The sequence below is a fragment of the Platichthys flesus genome, chromosome 20, assembly GCF_949316205.1.
Source record: "Platichthys flesus chromosome 20, fPlaFle2.1, whole genome shotgun sequence".
NCBI lineage: Eukaryota > Metazoa > Chordata > Actinopteri > Pleuronectiformes > Pleuronectidae > Platichthys > Platichthys flesus.
This window is the reverse complement of record NC_084964.1, coordinates 19,060,507-19,087,594: the sequence shown is the minus strand read 5'-3', so window position 1 is coordinate 19,087,594 and position 27,088 is coordinate 19,060,507. Positions and strand designations below refer to the sequence as shown.

General features: G+C 44.3%; 2 protein-coding genes across 2 annotated transcripts in view; one reads left to right on the top strand and one right to left on the bottom strand.

The window, feature by feature from the left end:
• myo1d (myosin 1D) overlaps positions 1-27,088 on the top strand; it is a 61,700-nt gene that overhangs the window by 9,172 nt on the left and 25,440 nt on the right. The window contains exons 2-16 of the mRNA XM_062378392.1: positions 8,020-8,228; positions 8,933-9,026; positions 9,985-10,150; positions 10,364-10,417; positions 10,599-10,694; positions 10,820-10,936; positions 11,785-11,988; positions 12,329-12,474; positions 12,869-12,983; positions 13,179-13,349; positions 20,879-20,949; positions 22,341-22,415; positions 22,686-22,818; positions 22,907-23,073; positions 23,652-23,859. Of these exons, the coding sequence (XP_062234376.1) occupies positions 8,020-8,228; positions 8,933-9,026; positions 9,985-10,150; positions 10,364-10,417; positions 10,599-10,694; positions 10,820-10,936; positions 11,785-11,988; positions 12,329-12,474; positions 12,869-12,983; positions 13,179-13,349; positions 20,879-20,949; positions 22,341-22,415; positions 22,686-22,818; positions 22,907-23,073; positions 23,652-23,859 (2,026 nt within the window). The remainder of the gene's footprint in view (positions 1-8,019; positions 8,229-8,932; positions 9,027-9,984; positions 10,151-10,363; positions 10,418-10,598; positions 10,695-10,819; positions 10,937-11,784; positions 11,989-12,328; positions 12,475-12,868; positions 12,984-13,178; positions 13,350-20,878; positions 20,950-22,340; positions 22,416-22,685; positions 22,819-22,906; positions 23,074-23,651; positions 23,860-27,088) is intronic.
• LOC133931501 (zinc finger MYM-type protein 1-like) lies at positions 912-4,438 on the bottom strand. Its single transcript, XM_062378395.1, has 3 exons — positions 2,597-4,438; positions 2,051-2,150; positions 912-1,802 (listed from the first exon to the last, which is right to left on the bottom strand). Exons 1-3 carry the CDS (start codon positions 4,219-4,221, stop codon positions 1,275-1,277), a joined length of 2,253 nt encoding a protein of 750 aa, XP_062234379.1. The 5' UTR covers positions 4,222-4,438; the 3' UTR covers positions 912-1,274.

The window sequence follows — 27,088 nt, the reverse complement described above, 5'->3', positions numbered from 1 at the left end:
AGAATTAACATCCAGATGCTTCCTGTTTACACCGGCATGTGGTCGAAGATTAAAACTACTGAGCAAAACTCTTTCTTTCTTTCTTTCTTTCTTTCCAGTTTGACTCGTCCCACAAGAGGTTCAGACAAAATCACTTTTTTTTATTCAAACGTACATCAGGGGGATATTTATATGAATATCACCGTTGGGTGTGTCAGTCCAGCACAGTGGTTTTCATTTCTCCAGCCCAACAGGAAATGCCTCACACAACCGGATAAAACAAACCAATTTAATATCGTCACAAATCCCTGTGAAGCTGCACAGATGTGATCGACAGAGAGCAGAGATCACAGAGGAGAGAAGAGACGTGAAAAGAAGACGCTGAATGAGGAGATACGACGTGAAGGGATAAGAGAAGAAGAGACGAGTAGAGGGATAAGAGAAGAAGAGCCGATAGGAGGCGAGTGGAGGAGAGAGCTGGAGCGTGTGAGCTGAGGTCCAGCTCTCATCCATCTGTTCCACTCTCATTCAGCAGGATTTAAATGACACACGGGACAGAGATTACAGAACCTCACGGGTCATAATAGTCTCACAGAAATGCTATTAATAGGTGCATGGAAACCAGTGGCGGCTCCTGACAAATTTCTCAGGGGGGGCAATTGTTGCGATGATGGCTAAGATCCACGGTACAATCAGATTGTTTTCTGCTTACCTCATCGAACAGCTAAATGGCAACATCAGACATCGACTGCATGTTCTATATGATTTTTTTGATACAGCTAAATCAAGTTTATAGTGAATGTTAACATGCTTTTGGCTGATGAATGAACTATCCCACTGTGGTCATCTAACGGTACATTTTCATCTACTATTTTGCCTCCTTAAATACCTCGGAAAGTTAAAAGAGACTGCTTTACAATAAATCACAATACTCTTTCTCCATCTGATAACATTTATTTTAAGTGCAGCAGTTGTGTTCTGATTTAACAAAAAATGGATGTTAGCATAGCCTAGTAATTATAATATTTACAGTTCTCATCACACAACTTGATGACAGCATATATAAAAACTAGTGGCATAGCCTACTCATTGCAATATTTACAGTATTCCTAAAACAAGAATGATCCAAGGTGATAATCAAAACATTGGGTGCTATTTAACAAGAATTTACCCATAAGACACATGTACATTACAAAGCAAACAAAAAAATTGGCTAATGATATGCAATTAATACAGCTATTTCCAATTCAACATTTGAGTAGTGCAACAACACAACAACATTAAAACAACATTTCTCACTTGTATTGAAATTTTGCTCGTCTCTCTTTCAAAGCAGCAAAGTGATCAATGACCCTCTCATTAAAATCAGGCATGTTCCTGACTAGTTCCCTCTCCATGGAAAGCATGGCCAGAGCATTGAGACGATCCTGTCCCATTGAGTTTCGCAGGAATGTCTTGATTCTCTTTAAGGTCGAGAAACACCTCTCAGCTTCAGCAGTTGTCATGGGAGTGGTTATGAGGATGTTCAACAGAGCCACAGTCTCAGATAGGGTCTCGTGGAGGTTGTTCCTCTGTAGAACCTGGTAGAGTGCCAATGCACCACTGCAGCCCTTGAAATCTGGACTCTCGTAGATAAGGGACAGTTCAGTCTTGAGCTTCGCCTTATTCAGCATGGGGTATGCCTTGGCAGTGGTGTTCAGAGCCTCATCAGGGAACACATGGGAGTACTGCTCAAACAGGTCTCCTTGTAGCAGCGTTGCACTCACAAGGTGGCTTGTGAAAGAGAACCTCTCGTTTGCATGGCCCAAGATGGTGTCACAGACCTGTCAAAATAAAGAGAGTATATCACAAATTGGAAGTACACTATGAGTTAAAAACACTGCCACCATCCATCCTTGAATGTAACTGTAAATACAGAAGGGGTGATTTTTTAACACTAGGTTCCAGAGGCCTTAAAAAGGAGGTCTGCATGACTTTAGAATACAATACAGTAAGGTATGCAATGAAGTGAAGTGAGAGAAAAATAGAACAAAAAAAGAAAATAAACAAACAAAACTAAAAAATCATCTACCTCCTTAGACAGCCTCTGCTTGTCTTGCTCTCCCAAGGCCCTCCTTTTTCCTGTAGTTCCTGCTGCTACTTGCTGCTGCTCTGGAGATGAGCTCTGGTCCCTGAAACCGACAGACAAGGAGAGTGTGTGTTAGTATATGAACGTATACAGTATGTCAATGCAATTACCTACAGTTCCTGTCTTAGAAAACCAGTAATAATAGTATGTTTTGTCCTGTTTTAAGATCTCCTATACGAGCCATTACAGAGCCTATATTAAAAGGGAGTTAGGAAAAAGGCAAATAATATAGTTTCCCTGAATATGAAACGCTGCCATCAGGCAGAAGAATGTGTATTAAGATGCAAATCAAATCGCTTAAAATGATAATTTGTTCTGGCCTCCATTAAGCTGATGCAATAGAACGTGCAATAGAATAATGTGCAATAAATAGGAAAGTACTTAACTTTAGCACACAATAGTTATAGTTAATAGTTTTTAATGAATCAATCATTCACTGTGCCCAAGACAGATTTCCCCATGGTGACAATAAAGTGTAACTTATCTTACCGTATGGCTTGAACACTGCTTGTGAAGCTCTGCAGAGCACGTTTGATGAAGACTGCATCAATGTCCTTCTTCTGCAGCTGTTGGTACATAATGTCAACGTGAGGCATGATTTGATGAAATAGATGCAGGAAAAACTTGAAGTCATCGTCCTGCAGCATCCTCAGGTAGCCAGATGCCTCCCTCACTGTGGTGCAGTCAAATGAGCCGTCTGTGCTGATGGCTTCAAAACACTCTATGAGGTCATCTAGGTTCTCATAGACTGTGTTCACGACCCTGCTGTTGAAGTTCCATCTTGTGGCCGATGCTCTTGGCAGCCTTCGTGCAACAACCTGGTCGAGGATGGTGGTGCGTTTGGGTGACCGACTAAAAAAACTAGAAATGCCATTCAGATCCGAGAAAAAAACCCTCACTGCTGGGACCTGAGAAGTGGCTTGCTGCATGATCAAATTCAGCTGGTGTGCATAGCAATGTAAATAATGTGCATTTTTGTAATGCTCTCGCACTTTTTGCTGCACACCAGCCTTCTCTCCTCTCATCACATTGGCCCCGTCATATGCTTGCGCGATGAGTTTACCCCTCTCTTCCTCGGTGAATAGACTGTTCAGTCTCTCCATAATAGCAGTGGCAATCGAGTCAGCCGTTGAAGACGAGAGGGGGACAAACTCAAAAAAACGCTCTTGAACAGCATGGCTCCCATCAATGTATCGCAATACCATGACCATCTGAGTCTGAGTCGAGACGTCCGTTGTTTCGTCAGCTTGTATCGCAACGAAGCTGGCCGACTTCACCTCCTCCGTAATGCGTGCCCTAATGACAGCTGCCATGCAGTCGAGCAGCTCATTTTGGACGGTCTTGGATGTGCCTTTAAAGACGGTGGCCGTTTTTAAATGCTCCTCAAAAACTTCATCTAGGGATGCAATAAACTGTACCAATCCTCGAAAAATTCCGGGGTTGCTGGATCCCTCGCTCTCGTCTCGGCCTCGCAAGGCCAACTCGAATACACCGCAGAACTTAACACCGTCGATCAGGCGGCCCAGAATGTGGCGATTTTTTCCCACCTCATCATTGTGCCGACGCAGTGCTAGCCTGTAGCCATCGTCCAACTGCGTAGCAATGTTGACGCTCCCAAACGCTGACAGTTTTAAGCAGCTGTCAATGTGGATCCTCGATGCTTCATGCTTTTTTATTTTTTCGGACAGATGATGCATATCTTTGAAACCTGTTGTAGTCCAAGGTGTTTCCGTGGTGCAGCCATCAGGGTGGATGAGGACGCAGGGGTAGCAGAAGAGTCCGTTGGCTAGCTCGCATCCTGCTAGCCAGTTTTTCCTCTCGTACCAGCACCGCGAAAATCCCCTGGTGTACGACTTGCCTCCTTTCTTTGATATTTGTTTTATATTTAAATTTGGTCGGGGTGGTCCTAATTGTTTAACAGCCAATTTTTCCTGATTGCTTCGACGACTAAATGGTAATTCTCTAAATGAAATGATGGAGTTGCTCTGAGCTGTAATATTCGCCATGACGATCGTGAACGTGACTGCGGCGGCAGCAAAGCACCACGTGACGTTCACTCTAGTGTACGTATGATATGACGGAATCACGTTAGTGCAAGCACTCCCGGAACCCATAGAGAATGCATTGCAGGGCTTGCAGTTTGAAAAAAAAAGCTTTTACATGAAAGTCAATGAGAGCGCTGGGGGCGATTTCCAGGCAGGCTGAAATCGCCCATAGCGCTCGGTTGGTATGAAACACAACTGCTCAGAGGAAAACAGGCTTAATTTTTTACAAAATGTATTGGTTAGCATCATTATCACTAAAAAATATATACATATGATATATTATTAAAAAAAAATATTTGGCATATTATCTTTTTTTTTTTTTTTTTTTTTTTTGACTCAAGGAGGGCGGCGCCCTATCGCCCTCTATTGGCCGGCCGCCCCTGATGGAAACTGAGTCTGATTTAAATTTGGCAACAGCGCACATCTGTTCTCTAATTTTCCGACCGTGGACCACCGCAGGTTAGAGACGTTGTGAAAAGCTGCAGGGCTGAATTAAATAGAAACTATAAACTCTCTCTCCCTCTGCATCATCCTCTGTTTCCTGCTTTTCATCTCGGTCCGTCCAGCTGCGAGGGGAAGTGGCTCTGAAGTGATCTGAGCTGCAGCCGTGTGATGTGAGGCCAGAGACCGGCCCCGCCCAGTCGCTGCCGGGGGATCACAGAGCGACAGAGAGAACGAGGAGGTGGAGTCAGGGCGAAGTCAAAGGACAAAGAAACATCAGACGTGATTTATTTATTTATTCATTGACATCATCATGCAGAACTCCTGGACCAAGACAGTTGAGTGGCCCTGCTGAGGAGCTGCTACGTATAATAACAAAAGTATAATATATGAAAGTGTCCTATGTACCCAACACCAGGACTCTGCCGTATGAAGCCGTGCATCCTGCAGTCCGGATAGAGCAACAATAAAAACCCTGTTAACACAAATTATTCCTCTCTGGCTTTTTACACCTGATCCTTTTTCTTTTGCTGTTCGTCAGATGTCGAGGTGTTAAAGTTGCTTAACGCATCATACAACACATTTTGTTTATATGTTTTTTCCCCACTCCGACTTTAAAGCTCATGAAGAACACACAAGTCGGAAAACAACAACTTCACAACTGGGACCTTCAGACACTCACACACACAATGCAAAAAAAAGTGACTTCAAAGAATTGTTCAACACAAAAACAGAGAGGAAATTTGTCTGCGCTAAAACATCTGAGCAACCCTAATGTCTCTCTCACACACACACACACACACACAGACACAAACACAAACACACACACACACACAACGCCACAGATATGAATTACAGAGCAAACCCGAGCACGACCGCTGTCTCCAATCTTGTTTGGGTGGGTCTGTTTTCTGGTTAACTTGAGGGAGGAGTGTGAGCGATTTATAATGAGTCCTCCTCACCAGCAACCCCCCCCAAAAAGAGAGAAGATGAGAAAAAGACACAACATCACAAAATCTCTGCAGCACGTGTTGTCGTCGCTTTGTGTTTGGACCTCGGGGTCGTTCTCAGAAGGATGAAGGGCGAGGAGATAATCTGCTGCTGTTCCACTTCTATCTCCTCCTCTTCATCCTCTTCATCACTGCTCTTGTTTGGACTAACAGCAGCTTCACAGATTATCCCTGCAGCTGCTGGGTTGTGTTTTAAAAAACTGGATTCCTTCCTAAACAACCAGCAGGAGCTTACTCCCCAGTTCACCTGTGTTGTATGAACTCTTAGTTGCACCCAGATGTCAGGATAAAGACAGAGTCACCTTCCCTCTATGCACAGCTGGGACCCGTCCCGTCGTGTAAACCATTGTTCAGCCCCCCCCCCCGCAGAGGCCATTGTGCATGTGCGTTGTGTGGGCAGCTCGTTGTGTCGGCCCGTGCAGAGGGAGACGGAGTCTGAGACAAAGACGTCCGATTGACGTGTGGACAATGGAGCGGGCGCACGGCGGCGTCCCGGCACAATGAGACGTCTCTGTGACACCAAGGGAAGAAGAACCAGTGTGTTAGCTTAGCTGCTGTACAAACTACAGTGGATCTGCTTATTCACTGCAGTTAGCATTAGCATGCTGAGTGTGCACAGTGGGACTCTGACTGGTCAATCTTACTTTATATATAATCATTTATCTTAAGGGATTATGTGTGTTTGACTCAATTTATAATTATAAGACGACAGATGTGGATGTTTGGAGACGGCAAAGTTTCCCCTCAAGTTAACAAACAAGTATTTAAGTTGGTTTTAAAAATATAGAAACTTTTTTATCCCCCCCCTGCTCCGCTCGACCACCGGTCCGACACACGAGCGTCACCGTTCGGTGCCGGGTTTGTGCACAGTGTGAAAACTCACATGTGAATCTGAACACACAAGGATGAGCTCACTGACACACACACACACAAACACACACAGACACACACACACTGTCCTCTGTCCTGTCTTCTGATGGATGTAGAAATGAACACAGATTCGTCTCCGTGGAACTCTACATGTGACCTTTTGACCTTTTGTGCCTGGAAGATTCAATCTACTGGAAACTTCTTTTTAAAAATAGAGCTTTCTGAACTCTTATCTTTATCTTTTGTCTGCACTGGAAATATTCTATTTTAATCACCAGTGCCCAAATGTTTTGCTGAGACCATTTTATAGTTTACACAAGATAAGACGGATTAAAAAGGTCAAGTCATTGTTCATGTTTTTCTCTTTATTCCAACTACATTAGACGAATATTCAAAGTCCTTCGCTGTTTGATTTGTTCTCATACGAGCGAGTTTCAATATGTGGCCGGTCTTTAAGCACATATGACTGATTTGAGGTTTTCTGGCTCTCGCCTCGAACCCACAGTCACTTCACCTCGAGCTGTTGGGAACGTTCTGGAGCAATGTGCTTGTGGCCTTGTCGAGCAAGGCAGCGGCAGAGGGTTGGCAGCTGTGAAGAAAGGGATCATTCTTCTGTGCAGAGAAACTGGGATGGTCTTTGGAGAGGAAGGAAGTGAGGCAGGCGGCCTCGGGCCGAGAGACAGAGGGATTGTGTGAGTGAGACAGAAAGAGAGAGAGAGGGAGAGAGGGGCAGAGAAAGGGAGTGTGAGAGGAGAAGTATGTGTTCACCTGAACATTACACCCACATGTGAGAGTTGAACCGAAACCACCGGCCTCCACTTCGCCGGGTCCAGACTCTCCAGCAGAGTTTTGAACCTGCTGCAGAGATTTCCTCACATTCGGCCTCCAGGAGATCATGAGTGAGATCCAACACTGGTGTCGGGTCACAAGCTCTGGTTCTCTGTCCGTGTTTCACCTCCCAGTTACAATAAGCAGGTATCGGGGGGTAAACTGAGGTGGTGCCAGTAGAGGAGTTTCAGTTTTATTTCCCCTGGTGCATCATGCTAGATAAGGGATGAGAAGTAAATGTGTGAAAATGATGTAGCACGATTTAAAATGATCAAAGTTTTATCATGTGAAATAAAGTAAATGTTAGTTAATTACTCGTACACAAACCTTTATATTGATTTAAATTATTTTATAATAAAAATGATAATTATTTATCAAAGGTGGACAACTTTTTTTCAGGTGGTATCTTGCTGTAGTGATTCAGTAATTTCTGGTTGCATGTTGTTTCTATTTCAAGTTTTTTGTTCAGTTATAAATATGATTATTTGTCCATCATTTCTGGACCACAACTTGATAATAATGGAGTTGTTTCAACTTCAAGTTTTTAAATAATCTGTGAATGCTGGGGCAGATCATTCAGTCCCGATGAGAACAGTCGAACACTTTATAAAAATGAATTCCTCAAACTTAACGATGAAGTAGAAAAATAATTTGTTGGAGCCATTCGTCTTCCATCTTTAATCTCACTTTCCACTTCCTCCTCACATTGTGCCATCAGGTTCGAGAAGGGGCGGATCTACTCGTACATCGGCGAGGTGGTGGTGTCCGTCAACCCTTACCGGGCCATGAACATCTACGGCCGCGACACCGTGGAGCAGTACAAGGGCCGCGAGCTGTACGAGAGGCCGCCGCACCTCTTCGCCATCGCGGACGCGGCGTACAAAGCCATGAAGAGGAGGAACAAGGACACGTGTATCGTCATCTCAGGTAACACCAGAAGCCCCCCCCCCCCCCCCCCCCCCCCCCCGGTAGCTAAACACAGAGATGTTTAACTTATTAACAAAAGTTTTACTCATAAATCGTAGTGAGTTAGTCCTGTTTGAATATTTCTGTAAACTTATTCAATGATATGAGAAATTCAGAATTCAGTGTTTCATGTTGTGGCAGCATGGAGGAGCCATACAGAGGATGAAGCGCCACCCGGTGGTCAGAGGCGGAGCTGAGCCCCCTCTTAACCCTCATACCAAGACAACAGATGTGATGTTGGACTAAATATTTAGTTTCACACAGTAAAGTTTTCTTTCTGTTCACGGAGGGAAACTGTGTCATTCTCTGGACAATGATTTAAAACTTTATTGTCCTTTTATTGTCCTTAAATTAGAGTAATAACCAATACGTAATAAAAACAGGTGTCTTTTTATGGTGGATATTGGTTGATGAATAACTGATTTGTATTAGTGTGATGTTATTAATATGAAAGAGGAAGATAATATAAGATCTGTCCTGTTCTTGCTGCTTTTTACTTCTACGTGTTAACTAAATTAAACTTTAGACAAAGAATAAATCAGCCTTAAGTTTTGGTTTTTATCTTTTTAAAGCACATGAGGTCTGTTGGTGTAATTTAACTCTTTATGATTATTTTCACTGAGTCTTTGACGCTCTCTGTTGTTTCCTTGTTTTCAATATTTCAGGGGAAAGTGGAGCCGGAAAGACGGAAGCCAGCAAGTACATCATGCAGTACATAGCTGCCATCACTAATCCCAACCAGAGGGCGGAGGTGGAGAGGTGAGCGGCTCCTATTGACACTGCTCAGCCTAAACACACGAGAGGCCGTGCTCGGCTGGAGTCTGGTGATAAAGTGGTGAATGTTATCAGTTATTTTTATCTCTGGACTTGAACTCAAAACCCACATTTACACTTCGCTAAGAGCTGCGATGTACAGTAGATACACAGGATGTTTTAATTCCTCGTATCACAGATTGTAAATCAAATACTCTGAAGGTTTTATTGAGTTTGTACCTATAATAAAAACGTCTCTTTAGTGCCCGACTCAGCCTCAGAGTGTTGATGTATGATTTCCAGGGTGTTGAGTTTTCCATCAGACGAGGGAACTACTTGTGCTCCAGGTCGTTGTTATTGTCTTATCACAGCTGCTCTGGAGCAAAGTCTTTGTCACATTCTGGGGATTAAAGCTGTCTGTCAAAGGTTCTGAGATCAAACTGAGATATGGTTCCACCTCAGCTCCACTTTAGATACTGGTATGTGCACACACATGTGTGTTTGTGTGCGGTTGTGTGGGGGAGGCCTGTTCCTGTAAATAGAGCAGATCTGAAAACATATGACACAACGGATGTGGTTAGAATTTCCTTCTGTTGAAATCGACCTGAGGAAAAGAAGAGGATTTGGAAATTTAGGTCACATATGGAGAACATATCTCCACCTGTCTCTCCTTCTGAAACCAGATTTAAATTCACCAGATCCAGATTTTTATTTGGATCTTCACCAAAATTCCACACACTGATGAAAACAAGTCCTGGAACCACAAGTGTTATTTTCATGAAGATCAATGAATTATTAAAGAAAAGTAAATAAAAACAGGATCTGCTCAAAGAGTTTAAGTTCATTCCACATCCGTCCACCGGGTTTCATGGAAGTCTTTGCTGTAGTTTTTATGTAGTTAAATAACAACACCCAGATGTAAACATAACCTGCTTCTCCTTCATCGTGGCCCCCCCCCCCTCAGGGTGAAAAACATGCTGCTCAAATCCAACTGTGTGCTGGAGGCCTTCGGCAACGCCAAGACCAGCCGCAACGACAACTCCAGCCGCTTCGGCAAGTACATGGACATCAACTTTGACTTCAAAGGGGATCCCATCGGAGGCCACATCAACAACTACCTGCTGGAGAAGGTAAAGCTCTTCACTACGTGTAGGAGGATCCAAGCTTTCCATGGCCTACATCGGTTTCTGATTTGAATTTCTCACTTTTCAACTCGTAGAGTCCTTTGTCCTCAAGCTTGAACAGTTCTATAAATATAACGTATTAATATTAGCAGTAGTAGTTGTACGAACCTCCCTGTCTTTGTGTTGATCAGAGGTTTTGTTGTTTCCCTCCTCAAACAGTCCAGGGTGATTTTCCAGCAGGCAGGAGAGAGGAGCTTTCACTCCTTCTATCAGGTGAGATGGAAATCTGCATTTAGAAGCATCGTGGATTGAAAATTTGAATTTTACTGGGAGATAGATTTGATAGAATTCACAGTTTACTCCTTGATCAGTCTCTTTGTACTTTGTATTAACAACAATGAGTTCTGCACGAGGTGTTTTTAAGTGTATTGTGTGTTTTCTGTTGCTCCACCAGCTGCTCAGAGGATCTCCAGACTCCTTGCTGCGCTCTCTTCACGTCAAGAAAGACCCGACTGCCTACAACTACATCAAAGTCGGAGGCCAGATCAAGGTCAACTTTAAAAATCTGCCCACATGCAAACATCTTTTATAAAGTTTTCGTTTTTGATTTCCAGACGTCACAGATCAGCAGAGAGTCTGTTTTCATCCTCCTCCAACATTTCTGTCTCTCTCCAGTCGAGCATCAACGACGGCGCTGATCTCAAAGCTGTGGCCGACGCCATGAAAGTGATCGGCTTCACTGGGGACGAGATTCAGACCGTTTACAAGATCCTGGCCACCATCCTACACCTGGTAAAACTCCATTAGAACCAGTCCCGGCTCCTTGCTTACCCCAGCTGTGAACCAGTTAACTTTTTGAATCAATTTCCACCAAACCTAGAGAAGGAAAAGCACTTTGCTCTGAGAAGAACCCATTAACGTTTGGTGCAGATTTCTGATCCAAGACTTTATCACTTTATTTAACAACGTTTTAAGACTCATTATTCACTTCACACCCATCAGACAACTTTCTTTTATGTTTCTACTTTAAGAACTTGGCTTATTTGGCCTTAGTGGATGTCCGATTTCTTTTATCATTATATTCTTTACCCGTACAGCTCACATTTAATTCTATCCCATGGGTCCCTAAATTCCTTATAAACTTTATTGTTTATTTTTAAACAATTATGCAACTTGTGCTAATTATAGGAGAAACGTTTAAAATGGTTATTAGGTCTTTAATTTCTGAGGAATTTCCTAAAAATAGCTTCATTAGCTCGATTTAAAGACAAATCAAGAAGCAGTCATTATTTATTTAGTGTTTTAAACTTTATCTTTTTCTTGTTGAATTGTATTATTGCTTGTAAACAGTGGTATTAATTAGAAGTACTTCTAATTAGTTGTAAGTTTTTCAGTTGCAGACCGTCTCTTTTACAAAAGTCCTTCACTAGATAGAACCTTTATATTTTGAGAATTATGTTTATGCCTTTATGTCAAATAGAGAGGATTAACCAAACAAGAGCCAATTAGCACCTTTAATTGAATCTGCTCCAAAGGTCTCAATAAAATCAGTTCTGTAGTTTTGCTTAATCCAGATAAACAGCAAAGAAAACATAATCTCATCATAATCTAACTAAAGGAGTTTCTTTTGTCTCCTCCAGGGAAATATGACCTTCGGGGTGGACGGAGACGTGACCTTGATCGAGAACCCGAAGCTGGTGTCTGTGATCAGGGAGCTGCTCTCCACCAAGGAGGAGAACGTGGAGAAGGCCCTGCTGTACCGCACCGTGGCCACCGGGCGGGACGTCATCGAGAAGCAGCACACGGCGCAGGAGGCCGGCTACGGACGGGACGCTCTGGCCAAGGTGGTTGTTGTTGTTGTTGTTGTTGACAGAAAGACTCCCTGTTGTCTGTGGCCGCTGTCCTGCAGGGTGGTGACATTTCAAACTAGAGTTATTTTCACTGGAGCATGAGTCACGATGTTATGACTCCCGACAGAAGCAGCTTGAACACCAGCTCCGTGGGCTGGAAGACCAAAGTGTGACTCACATGTGTGTAGACGTTTTTTTAATTGCTAACCGTTCATCTGTAAGTGTGTGGTTGACTCCTCCGTGCCCTTGAGCAAAGCGCTCCCTCGCTCACCGGCCAGCAGCCAAACGCTTCATTACGCACGTCTCACACCGATTATTATCTGGCCGCCCTCAGGCCATGTACGAGCGTCTGTTCTGCTGGATCGTCGGACGCATCAATGACGTGATCGAGGTGAAGAACTACGACGCCAGAGTCCACGGGAAGAACACGGTCATCGGGGTCCTGGACATCTACGGCTTCGAGATCTTCCAGAACAACAGGTTGGGATTAGACTGACGACACAAGGAGAATAAGAAAAGAATAGAAGTTTATTTCAGTAATTGACCAAACAAAACAGTTTAAATGCAAACACAAAATCTAAAATCTTGGATTAAAAAGGAGCATAAAGTGATATTAATGATGAAAAAAGTTGATTTACGTGAATAAAGTTGCAATATTACAAGAATAAAGTTGTAAATTTACATGAATAAAGTCATAATTTTAGGCTGGATGTTTTTTTAGAGAGGAAATATCAGAGGATCAGTCTCCTGCGTTAAAATGAAGAGATACAACTTTATCTCAGAATGTAGTTTTTGTAGAGATATTTATAAATGTTGTTTTCATTCATAACTCAATATTAACCTGTATTCACATTGATCTCTTCTGTTTCTTCAGCTTTGAACAGTTCTGCATCAACTACTGCAACGAGAAGCTGCAGCAGCTGTTCATCCAGCTGGTGCTGAAGCAGGAACAGGAAGAGTATCAACGAGAAGGAATCCCCTGGAAACATGTACGGATTATATATTTAACATATTTATTTATAGGTGCTGAGATAATTTTTCAATTTTTCAGTCCTCCTCCGTGCCGACAGCTGCCAGTGTTTTAGGTTTTTAATATATTGTAGAAGCACAAATTAAAAAATATGTATCTACTAGTTGACAGTATGTTTTATAACCTCCTTTATGTTTTTGTTGGCTCTCCTCAGATTGATTACTTCAATAACCAGATCATCGTGGACTTGGTGGAGCAGCAGCACAAAGGCATCTTCTCCGTTCTGGACGAGGCTTGTATGAACGTGGGCAAAGTCACCGACGAGGTTTTCCTCCAAGGCCTCAACGGCAAACTCGGCAAACACGCCCACTTCACCAGTCGCAAGGTAGGAACACACACGAGAGACACACAACAGATCTGCAGGAAACTGTCTAATTATTTATTTATGTGTTAATTAAAAGCCAGTCAACATTCCCTGGTGTAAAAGGGAAGCAGAATATATGAGGGGCCGATGTTGCTGGTTGTGTTCACCTGTGAACACCAGGGGGCAGATGACTCCATTAGCTCCAGAGGAAGAGACTGATTTACAATCCCATTCACTCTGATGGTTTGGAATAAATAATCCAAATGCCCCAGACGTCCAGGTTTTGAGCTGCGGCTCACGTGGCTCAGATGGAGCGAAGGTTACTCGTCTTCACTGATCGGGGTTCAAAGTATTTCCTCTTCTCTGCTTGTGTTCAACTCGCTGATGAATAGACTGCAGTTTAGATGCAGTTTCCCCTGCGAACACACGGGGGCGTCAGCTGGCAGTAGAGAGGCGAGCAAGAGTCTGACTCAACACTTTGAAGGAGTGAGGTCACTGCCAGCCAATGGGAGTGTGGGGAGCCGGTGCTGCGTTGGGACAGGAGGTGGAGGGGATGGTTTCAGAAATGTATTTGCAGTACTGGGGGGGGGGGGGGGGGTGGTGATGCAGTGAAAATACAGGATGACATACAGTTAGGAAACATCTGTATCAGGAAACTGAATAAAGCAAAGAGAGCGTATCGATCTCGGTGAAGCTTCACTTCCTCCCATCATCCCGGAGTCGATGCGCCCCCTGCTGTCGCCCTCCCGCCGCTCTCTGACCTTTAAACGACGGGTGAAATGGGGGGGGGGGGCATACAGTGACCCCGCTGCCTTGGCATGAATCAACATTTGCCAGGGACCTGTTTCTTTCTGTGCTGTTGCCGGGCAAAATTAATGAAATGTCAGGAAGTGGTGTGACCTGGCGGGGCCTCAGCAGATCTCCAGGCTGAATGTGTGTCGGTTCCACTTGTTTATTAAATACTGAGAAACATAAACTTGAGTGAAGGGATAAAAAGCACTGTTAAATCAAATGTCAGTCAATCAAATTTAATTTCTTTTTGTCCATATTCACAAATCCCATTGAGCTCATGGACCAAACGAGGGGGGGGACATCAACTAGCGTATGGAAAAACAACAATATTCATAATAATGATATAGAAAAGAGTTTATCAAACGTGAATGAGGAGGAGAATCAAAGTTTGCTCTATTCCTCTTATCTCTATAAGTTTTATATCTTATATCTTAAGTTTCATTTATAGCGATCTAGTTTTGATCATAATCCATGATGTGTTTGATGATGATGATGGCTCTGAATTCTATAATGAGTTGATCTCGGCACCACCTGGTGGTCGGAGTAATGGTTGAATCTGTTTTACCCAAGAGGAGACCGACTACCTGTTATCACCTGGTGCTCATTGGATTTACTCATTGATGATATTAATTAGTGTCGTTTTAATTCTTGGTTATTGCTTGAACTCATGTAGTATTTAGATCCATTTGACTTTGAAATAAAACGTTTATTTTCAATCTTTATTTCCTAATTGTAGGAGCAGAGTAGAGCCTTGACATTTGTGAGACACTTTCTCAGGAAGAAATTTTCTCCCTGTGTGTTTTAGTGGGAACTGAAATAGAAGCGAAAAATCTCAACATGCACTTGAAAGGTGTGAAAACATTTCAAGGCTCTGAGGGGAACGAAGCCTGAGCCGGGTCTGTGCCAATTCCACAGACCCGGTGAGTAAAGTCAAGTGTGTCTGTCGGCACGGAGCTGTGGAGGGTGGAAGGAAACATGAGGGAGGGAGGGAGGGAGAGAGAGAGAGAGAGAGAGAGAGGGAGTCACTATACATGTGAGAGGAAGTGAGACGAGCTCACAGGAGAGAACTGGTTGAGTTCAGAAGAAAAGGAAACCAGGGACGAGAGAGACAGCACCGTTGTGGAGTATCTTTCATATTCAAGTCGTTTTTTAACTCTTTGTGGTCTTCACTTAATAGATCCATCCAACAACCTCACTTACTTTCAGTATAATAAACCGAGGAGGTTACGTTTCATCTATTTGCTTCAAGAATATGGAAAAACTATGGAAAACCAAGATCTGCACCAAATCAAACACAATCAAATGTTGAAAAACGTTTACTTGCCCCGGCTAAATTGATTTGTGTAGGAAATTGTTTCAAACAAGCTTCAGGCAACTTCAATACTTCAGAAAGCAAAAAGTACAGTAGCTTCTTCTGAGGTTAATAACGAGCCCCGCCTCTCCTCAGCCGACCCACCCGATACTGTTTGGAACGTCTGTGACTCCTGTTTCAGAGTTTCATCATCGATCCTGTTGGGAAGTGAGGACACGATGCTCAGGAAGAGTCTCGTCTGTTCCAGGAGATGTTCTGTAACACGATCCTCCTCAGTAATGTTCTCACCCCCCCTCAAGCTTCCGAACGAGGAAACACTCCATCTTCTCTCTGCCGTCCACCTGTCTGCAGCGCTCTGACGCACACAGACACACACAAACACACACACACGCTGCTCAGGTTGCACAGAGAATGAAAGAGATGGCAGCAGGAGGAAGTAGAAAGAGAGAAAGTTGAACTGAGGAACAGATGCTCTTTGGTTTTCACGTCTCACTGTGTCCTGTTGCTTTGCCGTCTGCTGATGAGACATATTTATTTGTTGGCTTCCCGGCTTCTCTGCCTGGTTATGAATTAATCAGCGGGTTTTGATGCACGGGCTTGTTTACAGTCTCAGAGCTAAACGCTGGAATATGAAGCCACAATGTGATTTATTCCATTTTGCTTGTGCATTCAGGCAGTAAAATCTGTCTCCAGTTGTTTTCCATCATGTTGTGTTTGCTGAACTTTGCACTCACAATGAAACACAACGAGAGTCACTCCTGTTGACCTACGACCAGCAACCTGCCTCCAGCTTTTGAGAAACCATAATCTGTATTTGTGGAGCAGCCGGGAAACAAACACACACCCACAACCGCCGCCATGACGCTGGTGGATGTTTCCCTCCTCCCTGTGGTTCGGGTTGTCTTCCCTCCTTCATCCTCCTCCTCCTCCTCTGCTCCTTCTCCTCTCCTTGGGCTGCTTCATCGATCACTGACACAAGTCCAGTCTGTCGCTGCTCGCTCCTCTTCCACAGTCCCTCCCTCAACACCTCTCTCTTATCTAGTGCTGGTGCAGGTGCTGCATGCTAAGAAGCACTTGTGGTTGTGTGAGTGTGTTCTCCACCTGCCGACACGTGTATGATTACCTGTCGGGGTCATGTTCTGCTAAGTGGTGGGGCCGTGTGGCTCTGGTCATCAGCTCCAGGGAGGCTCAAGGTCACCAGCAACAAGGACGACTGTGATTAGTGGAAACAGTCACCAGCGGTTCGGCCTCAGACCTGTTTGGTTGTGTGAGTGTCGGTGGAGATTCAACGGGTTAACGCCCTGACAGCTGCCTCTCAGTGCGCCGGGCATCAAACACAAAACTCCACCCCGTCATCTGCCGCCTGGATCGGCTGCCCCGGTGCCCACTGTGGCTCACTGGCAGGTTTGGAGACGCTGCTCCTCGGGAGGTCTGGTGTGTGTCCAGAGGCAGAGCAGGAGGACACAGGTGGCAAACAGAGCAGTGCTGGCAGGAGGTGCTGGGAGAGAGAGAGGTGTCGGAGTCAGGGAGAGTCACACTGGGATCTGCCTGATGTGATTAAAACTGCTGATGGAAACTTTCTTTTCTCGCTACAAATGTAAAGCAGCGTCTCGGTGATGAGAGCTGAAGGTGAGAAGCTTCTCATCATCACCTCAGCCCCAGATGCTGCTGCTGCTGCTCCTGACTCAGACAGTTCAACATGTTCCTGCTAGTTCCTCTGGTTCAATCTCTCAGCTTCTCACCTCACTCCTCTTCCTGTTCACAGTTTCCTCTTCTGCTGTCTCTAATGCATCTGGCCCTGCCCCCCCCCCCCCCCCCCCCCCCACCTGCTCTGCCCGGCCTCTATTTGAGTTATTAGAAATGGAAACTTTCCTGATAGACGTCTTTCTTACTCTCCTCTGTCTGGTTTCAGTAACTCACTCTGAAACCATTTAAATCTGGAATCCTTAAAAGAGTAGAGCTGAAACCATTTGTCAATAAATCTATTGGTATTTAGTTTTATTATATCTCTTCTGATAAATGATTAATCTTCTAAGATACTTTATAATGCAAAAACGTGAAATATTCTCTGGGTCAATCCTGGTGAATATATGAAGAGATCCACAGAGGAACTGGAAAAATAGAAAAACACATTAGATGCAGCCTCAGCACTTTACTGGAGCTACTGGTGTTTTATTTTGAAGCTGGTGGAGAAGTTTGCTGACTTTGCTCGTTGCTTTTTTCTTTTTTCTGCTCCGTCCCTGTTTTACATTCACGGAGCGAAGCGCCTGAAGCTGCTCGAGATAATCACAGTGTTTTACTGCCTGAATTAGCTTCACTCACTTTTCCACTGGAGCGACCGCGGGTTAAATGCATCGCTCCGGTTTCCTGAAGGGGAAAGAATTTACCTCCACTGGTTTTTGATGCTGCGCTCGAACTGGTCAAACCTAAGTTAAATCTCTGTGAAACGTATTATTAACCAATTTTATGTGTTTTTTTTAATTTCTTCAATAACCAATCAAATAAATTGTAAAGGAAATCAAATCAAAATAAGGATGAAGACTAGTTGTAACCTGCTCTTCTGGAACCACAAGTAAAAGTTACTTAAACACTAAAGCTTATAATAATTGTACACAAAATCATTTTAAACCATATAACTTATAATGATCAATTATTATCCTGCATTGTAAATGCTTTTAACAGGAGTCAGGTCTTTGTGTTGTGTTAATAAAATGTGAAATATTATACTAAAGAATTAAAAAACCAAGATTAATTTAAACTGATTAAATTCAGAGCGCAACGAGACACTCTGCTTTTTTTTATTCAGGTTTACGCTCCTCTCTTCACATCGTTATTCTGACCTTGTTGCTCTATTGGTTTGCCCTCCCTCTCCACACAGACACACACACACACACATACACAAACACACACACACCCCTCCCTCCACCAGCGACACACCCTCGGTCTTAACACTCGGCTGAATCCCAAACGTGGAGGAGGTGCTAATAATGAAGCTGCCAAGATGTGCAAGCGTGCATGCATGTCTGTGTGTGCTTGTGTGTGTGTCTGTGTGTTCTCAGCGTGCATGTGTGTGGAGTGTGTGTGTGTGTTATGAAGTGTGACTGATTGAGACGGATGAGGGGCACTGTGGCTTCCAGCAGATGCAGGCTGTCTGTCTGTCTGTCAGTGCATCTGTGTGTCTGTCTGCTCTGTGTGTGTGTCTGTGTTTGTCTTGTGAACCTTTCCTTCAGCTGTCACTCATGCTCTCCCTCTGACAAGTGTGTGTGTGTGTGTGTTTTGAGTTTCCACAGATTATCTGTGAGACGTCGGACAGTTGGGCGAGTTTGGGTTTGTTGCCCACGAGGCGGGGGGGGGGGGGGGGGGGGGGGGGTCCAGACGGTTTAAAATCCAGATCCTGAGCATTAAGAGATTATTGAAACGTCAGTGGAGCTGTTAAATGATGCAGTGTGGTTCTTCCAGAGAGTGTTGCAAACAAAATGGTCTTCATAACGTGTTCCTTCCTTTGTTCGCGGAGCTGTTGCCAATAAAACGCCTGAGAGAGGATTGTTGGAGGCTCTTCAAGGCTTCAGTAGATTCCTCAGTGCCAGGGAGGTACACAGTTTGAAGATTTCACTGAGGACTTTCACTTTGATGTGAGGATTTAGAGAGCAGCTCGTTGTGGGTTCGATTCCCGGCCTGAATCGAGCTCTGCTGGTTTCGTTCAGCTCCCTGATGCAAACACTCCTGCTTCTGTTTTGTAATATTTTCTCACTTGAGCCTGTGATTGTCAGAAAGTTTGTGTTTCAGTGAGTCATCCTCGCGGTAATGGAACAGACGGGTTTGGCTCGGCTGACGCAAATAGCATCTCGGTAAATTGTGGCGGCTGTAAAAGTCTCGGTGGAGTTTTCACTGCCGTCTGTCAGTCTGTCTGCAGTGTCACTCAGAAGCTACTGAACCGAGGGGCTGAGCGTTTTCATAATCACATTAACAAGACTGCAAAACGTATGAGGGATTGTTGGGTTGTGTAGTGTTTGTATAGTTCTGTGTATGTGTATTTGTGTTTGGTTGAAAGATCATTAAAAAGTCAGTAGAGCTCATATCTCTGCCAACGCTCAACAGTCTTTAAATTCACTCGAGCTGCACCAGGTTTCTCACACTCGCAGACATCAGTCCACTAATTAATTACCAGATTAATTCATTATCAATTATTCATGTTATAGAAAGTTAAAAATAAACTTTTCTGACCCATCACAGTTTCCAGTGAACATGTTATGAGATATAAGGTTCAATTTATAAGATGGTTAAGAACATTTTCACTGGATTTTGAAGCTGGAACAAATCTTTAACTCTCACAAAAGTAATTATACTTTATGTATTTGGAGATGAAATTTAGCTCAAAAACACGTGTTTTCTTTTAAACATCTGTATCTTTTATTCCCACATTTAAAGAAGTAACTTAAATCTCTTTGCTTCTTGCACCGCCCCCCCCCCACATACACACTACCTTAATCTCTGATGTGACACACAAACACACACATTCATCCTCACTCCTACATCTCACACTTGTCACGCGCTGCTTTGCAAGAATTCTCATCGTGCTCTTTCAGAATTCTCTTCCCATTCATGCTCCTCTGGCCTAAATACATGCATCACTCTCCCACGTGCACTCTCCAACGTGCACGCTCACACGTGCACGCTCACACTCGCTTTCTCTCACTCGCTCTGTCTCTTCCCGTCACATCACGGTCATTCCTCATCCTCGTCTCTCTTGCACCACATTCTGGAATCTTCTTCATCTCAGTCACGTGCTCACGATCTCTCGCTCTTCTTCTATCTCTTCCTCTCTTCTCCTGACAGCGCTCAGTGCTTTTTTTCCGCCCCACTTCATCCGTCGTCACAGGAGCTTTGACAAATTCTGCAAATGGATCATAAACATGCACAGTTTGACATGTGTTAAGATTTGAAACAGAGTCTGGACAGTTTTAATATTCAAATCTAGTATTTTACAAGGATAGACACTTTACAGAAGATGGCCAGATGTTGAAAAACCACACACCTCCGAGTCCAGGCAGGTGGAAAGAACGAGGAGGGGAAATAAAACCTCAGTTTGTCACATTGGATCAGAACCTGACTTCATATCCTCTTTATTCCTCTGACCTCAACCATGAACTGCTTAGATTTTTGAGGTCAAAGGTCACTGTGGCCCCCATGGGAGTATTTTACATGCCCTCTAGAGAACTCTCTCATGGGAACCCTTTTAAATAGAATTGTTCTGTAGGACTTGAAGTTGATCTAAGTAGGTCCTGGGGGTCGGGGAAACAACCTGTAGTATTTTAGATTTAAACACAAGAGTATTAATGAGGTTGTAAATACACTTTTCAGATGTTGATTTGAGTATTTTTCTTTGCTCTTATGATTCTGTGAAACCTTCCCTGCTGCTCACCCGTCGCTCTGTGTCGCTCTGCAGCTCTCGCCCGCTGACAAGACTCTGGAGTTCGACCGGGACTTTCGTATCAGACACTACGCAGGAGACGTGATGTAAGTATCGAAAAACCGGTGATTCATCCTCCTTCTCCCACATTAGTACATTTTTACATATTCATGCCTCACAGGCTCCGACTCAAACCTCAGTCTCACAATGTGTGAAGCGTCGATAGAAGCAGGACGATCAAGTCTGAGCTTAAACAAACTGATGCTTCTGATTTTTTTTTTTATATAGAATTGCTGCAGGGATTCACTTTGTGTGCTGTTATTTTCTTGTGTTTTTGTTTTCCAAAGTGTTATTTATGTGCACGTGAAGAGAAAGTAAGACACAAACTTTACTGTGAGCTTGAGCAACACATGAAACAGCAGCTTCGACACGTAACATCCAATCCCTCTGAAAGCTTAATGACGTCCCTCTGTCTTTTTCTTTAGACTCAGAAAATCTGCAGCTTTTGCATCTGGTCTGATGTTTAACATTTAACACGTTGAAATAAAAAGAAAACTTTATACAAGACTCACGGAGCTGAAAGGCTCCATCTGGCTTTTTAATGTATTAATCCATTTCCTGCACAAAGGAGCCAAGTTGTTAAATAACCTTCGGATAAAAATATCTGTGAGGAATTGGACAAAAGGACATTACACTAGTTGTACTCAGCCCGAGTGCTTTTTTAAAATGTGTAATTTTTAGGAGGTTTATAGACTTTAGAGCTACTTTAGACATGCACGGAAGTCCGGTCATTTTTCCGAATATTTCTAGAGCGGCTATTTGTGAGAATGCAAATGTCCGAGTCAGTTGCTCCATACATTTTGCAGAACGTGAGAACACAGCAGGAAAATGTCCAGAACATGTGGAACATTTCGTGGCCAAAGAATCTGATGTTTTCCTCCGACAACGAAGGAGACCAGAAACCATTTCTCAGCTGGTTTCCTTTGCCCCTAAGTGGCCGTAGAAATCGCTAATTGCAGGATTAAGGCCTCTCAAGCTACACACATGCACACACACACTTAATTGACATTTTAATGCCCCCTGAAGTGACAGCACCATGCATGTCCCAGTCCCTGAAGTACTTGGGCGTCGTTTAATGACTGAATCTCATGTGCTGAGCCCCCAAAAAACGAGCTGAGCCCATTTGTGAGGACTAAGTGTCTCCACCTTAGGGACGACTTGGGGGGGGGGGGGGGATGGGGGGGGGGGGTAGAGGAGTGTCAGGCCTGACTGGCTGATTCCAGAGCCATTGAAACAAAGATGTAGAGCGTGTCTCACACAACTCACAACATGGGCACAACGCAGCTCTGTGGCTGAAGGGAATCTCGGAATAATGTGTTTATGACGTTCCTGGTTAAAGCAGCACACTTTGCACAGAGTAACACAACAACAGTGAGTCCAGAGTAACACAACAACAGTAAGTGCACAGATGTATTTACCTCCCTCCCTTTGTTCACAGGTACTCAGTGGTGGGTTTCATTGACAAGAACAAAGACACACTGTTCCAGGATTTCAAGAGACTGCTCTATAACAGGTAACACACACACACACACACACACACATACACACAAACTGAGGAACACACACAAACTGAGGAACACACACCACTTCAATCACCTCTCACTTCAGCACTTCGATTACATGAAGAATCAAGCAGGAGCAGCGCAGGATCAGTAGATTTAATCTCCTCTCGGTTCTTCCTCCTCTGGTGTTTTTCTCTCTGCTGATAATAAACGTGAGGTTCAGGCGTTTCTGTGTGACGTGTATTTTACAACACTCTCTACTCAATGTTGTCCTGGTGTAGTTCTAACCCGGTGCTGAAGGGGATGTGGCCTGAGGGCAAACTGAGCATCACCGAGGTCACCAAGCGGCCGCTCACCGCCGCCACGCTCTTCAAAAACTCCATGATCGCGCTGGTGGAGAACCTGACGTGCAAGGTGAGCAGCTCTCACCAGGCATTCACCGGGAATGTGGGTTAAATACATGTCCAGTTGACTCACTGTCGCCCCCTGGTGCCCTGTGCAGGAGCCCTACTACGTCCGCTGCATCAAACCCAACGACGTGAAGTCCCCTCTGCTGTTCGAGCAGGAGCGCTGCCGCCACCAGGTGGAGTACCTGGGGCTGCTGGAGAACGTCAGGGTGCGGCGCGCCGGCTTCGCCTACAGGCAGACGTACCCTCGCTTCCTGCAGAGGTACGACATAAACACAAAACATCACAACACACTTACACTACACTAATCGTACACAAACACTTGTTGTCACCTCGTCCTTATTCCCCAGCTGGTCTCACTCGCCCACTGCCCTCGTGGAAACCAGGATTAGTTCATGAGTCTTTACATAATAAGATTTTTTTATTCATAAATAGAAGTTTTGGGGGATTTCAATAAGTTTTAAGGACATTTAATGTGTCACGTTGTAATCAAGGATGATATGCTGAGCATTGTTGACAGAACAACTTTACAGACTGAGACAGTAATTGGACGATTTAGCAATTATATAGTTAATATTTGCAGGCATACTTTAAATACACTGAAAATATATAAATAGCCCAGTTATCCTACCTAAAATAAAACAGATTAATTTGTTGTGTACTTTGACTTTTTGGTTTGGTCCCTCTGATAACATGGAGGAGGCGGGGTTCACGACCTTTACTGCTGCCAGCCTCTAGGGGGCGATTCACATGTTTTGGCTTGGCTTGGAAATGACCATTTATTTAGTGTAACTAGTTTAACATTACTTTCTCACATCGAGCACTTTGTCTGTCCTCCAGATACAAGATGATCTCGGAGTTCACGTGGCCGAACCACGACCTGCCCTCGGACAAGGAGGCGGTGAAGCGGCTGCTGCAGGGCTGCGGGTTCGACCACGACGTCGCCTACGGCAAAACCAAAGTCTTCATCCGCACGCCACGCACCCTCTTCAGCCTCGAGGAGCAGAGAACCGAGATGGTCGGAAGAATCGTCCTCTTCCTCCAGAAGGTGAGCGGGACTCACTCAGGGTTTTATTACATTTCTTTATTTCCCTGATTGGCCCTTGACTTGAAACCAATGAGCTGCATTAGCAGGTTTTTAGAGTTCACCAACATTTGTCTCTGTTAATGAAGTCATCAACAACTATTATACTATTCACAAACTCTTGTTCTGTGTATATTTATCTATATCTTTGAGATGTAACAATAATTATTAGTTTCATCCCAGATATGAAGCATTTTCTGAATTAGCTGAATACTCGTGACCAGTTTATTACTTTCTCCTTCAGCTGATTCAACTCCTCTGAGCATTGATCCCTGTGTGTGTCTATATTGTGTGTTTGCTAAGCTCGTCACGCGTCACTTTTTGCACGACACCTTCAGGTCCCGGGGTCTCTCTCTGCTCGTGCTGCGTTCGCTGACCGGCGTGCAGAGCGGAACTCTGTAACTGTGATAGACAGAGCGACTGTAAACGTGGAGCACTCCTCTCGCTGGCTCTCAAATTAAGGACACGCTTAAGAGAATCGCCTGGATGCTTCAAAATGTCACGTCTGAGTCCGTCAGCTCTGAGTTGGTGTATAACAAAGACTCCACATCCATCGTCAGAACACTTTAAAGACTCGATCCTGCAGCGTGGACACATCTCCCCCCTAACTGCTTTCACATTAGACTCCTGTGGGCAGATTCCTCCACACCATGTCGCGCTCGTGTGTCTGAGGGAGTTCCTCCGAGCTCTCGGGCATGAAAGGGTTTTGACTTGTGTAGCCGATTGATTGCTTGACCTCTGCATTGATCCTCGCGACCCCTTCGCAGCTCTTTCTCACAGACGCAGCAGACGGGCTTTTCTTCCACTACTCCCTCGGGAGAACCTTATCTTGTATCTCCCTTGCTAAGTGGACTTCAATGAGGAAGCCAAAGCCCAGAGGAGGAGCCGCTCCTCCAGCAAAACAAACATTGCAGCCTGGCGGCGGAGGAGGCGCAGCAGCAGGCGTTCTTTTTAATAATCTTGCCCTCTGTCAATGTTGGGGCCAGGCATGCATGTGTGTATGTGCATCACAAACACACACAGACACACACACACATGCTGGCTGGCACATGCACTCACCAACACACAAAATCAAATAGTGGTGTGACAGCAGAATTGACTCTGGTGTCTATCATGCTGTTACTCAGACAAACATCCTGGGCCGAGTCTGATCTGCTGGGCAAAGCAATCCCCTTATCAGCCCCTGGCACACCACACCGCCTTATGCCAGTCGGGCCCCCGGTGCCAGGACCGTCACCGGCTCAGACACACGTCTCGTTTTCCTCATGGATCCATAATGATGCTGCTTAATTTGACCCATAAAACAACTGAAAAAACACAATCTGCAAATCGGCCCCGTGCCACCGAGCCGCTGCCAAACCAGACTGTGAGGCCGGTGTTGTTTTTCTGTAGCTGTGCTTTTATTTTACATCTTTTACATCACCACTGAGGGGGGGAGGCAGGAGGCGGGGCTTCTTCACAGCTCTATTTAATCCTGCTCTTCCCTCCGTCCTTTACTCATTTCCTCCAGTTTTGTTTTTGTTTATATGTTGGCATTATTACACAAAACGACTCAAGTGATTTCCATTTCGGGTTCCGTTTCCTTGTTGCAGCTTGAGTTTCCTCTTGTGCTCCCCCCCCGTCCTCAGTGTGGTTGAGCCACGTCCTCTCCAGCGTTACACTTACCCTGGGTACTGCACATTTTCCTGTTGTGCCACAAACAACAACAACAACACGGGGAACTCCCTCACAGGACAGAGCAGCTCGGTCATCAGCCCTGTGAGAGAAAAGGCCTCTTAAAGAACGGGGGCCTGAAAATCCTACATAAATACAGAAGATATAAATTAAACATTGGGGCTCCCCCCCCCCCCCCTTCGCTCTGTGGTAAAAAAAAAATGAATATTTCATAAATTCAAGCTCAGCCATCCACATCACAGTAGCCGTCAGAGTCCCCCCACCACACACAAACTCACACACACACACTTCTCCCCTTGTGTATTCTGAGCCGCTGCTTTAATTGCTTTCCAAAGCTCTACATGGTCTCTGTGTATCAGTGGGTTTATCAAGACGTGACGAGTGTAAGAGAGCTTTTACAGGGTGGGTGGGGGGGGGGACTCGTGTCCTCAGGCAGTGAATTGTTCTGTAATAACTTCAGGTGGTGGTGGTGGGGGGGGGCTTGAGTGGATCAGTGAATAGCTTTGCTCTCCTCCCCGGCTGATCCGTCTCCTGCCAAACCTCAGCAGAAAGTCCAGCTCTAATCTCCTGATCCGCTCGGAACCTGCAGAGTCGCTTGGTTTTCACCTCCTCAGGAACTCCACCGGCTCAGATCATCAAACCAGGAGGATTTGTCTCTTTTGGATGTTTGAAGGAGGGAAAAGTGTTTCCTCTGTGAGAGCAGCTTGTGATGTGGCCTCTGGTTTCTCTCTATCTTTTAATATTATCTCTTTATGGTTTGTATATATAATAATATATGAAGTGCTCTCAGTGGATACGAGGCTGCTTCTGTTTAAGTGTTTTTCTCTCTCCACTTGCTCCTCGTACAAACAGTATAATCTTATACAGCGTAAAGAACCTTGAGAAGATAATAAAATAATAAATAATAGATCTGAATTGAATAGAACTTGATATGAGTAAAAAAAAACTATTCATCATCTACTGTCCGAGGTTTCTTTCAGTGCTGCAGCCTCGAAATAACTTTAAATTACAGTATCACAAAACCTTTGAATTATTTATAAAATTATTATAAAACTCTAAAGGCTGTAACAATGACAACTTGAATTTCTCTCAGGGCCATAGGGAACAGATTATGATTCTCTAGATTCCTCACGAAACAGTTCTTATATTACAATATTTGTTATTTTTGTAAAAATGTATGAGATGAATGATTGTGATTCATGGATATCAAACCTACATTTAAAGATTAAAGGTATTGTGTTGAGGTTTCTGACCACTGGGGGCGCTATGGAGCCATGTTTTAAAAGTGGGTCTGTGTTTTATTAATTAGTGTCGAGGGGCTGAACCGAAACGAGACGGGTCTACAGAGGATTTCCATGATTTGCGTCACCAGCTTGTCCTGCCTTTTGTTATTCAGATTTGTAATTAAATTAATAAGTGACACACACCACACATTCAAGTACACAGGGCAGATATTTAAAGAACATACAAGTACATGCACTGTAAACAATACAAGGGGGTTTGTTTTTTACTTTACATT

Coding starts and splice junctions, on each gene's coding strand:
- LOC133931501 (XM_062378395.1), bottom strand. CDS start 4,221: ATGGGTTCCGGGAGTGCTTGCACTAACGTGATTCCGTCATATCATACG. Junction 2,151..2,596: donor AGCAGTGTTCAAGCCATACG/GTAAGATAAGTT, acceptor TGTCGGTTTCAG/GGACCAGAGCTCATCTCCAG. Junction 1,803..2,050: donor AGCAGAGGCTGTCTAAGGAG/GTAGATGATTTT, acceptor TTATTTTGACAG/GTCTGTGACACCATCTTGGG.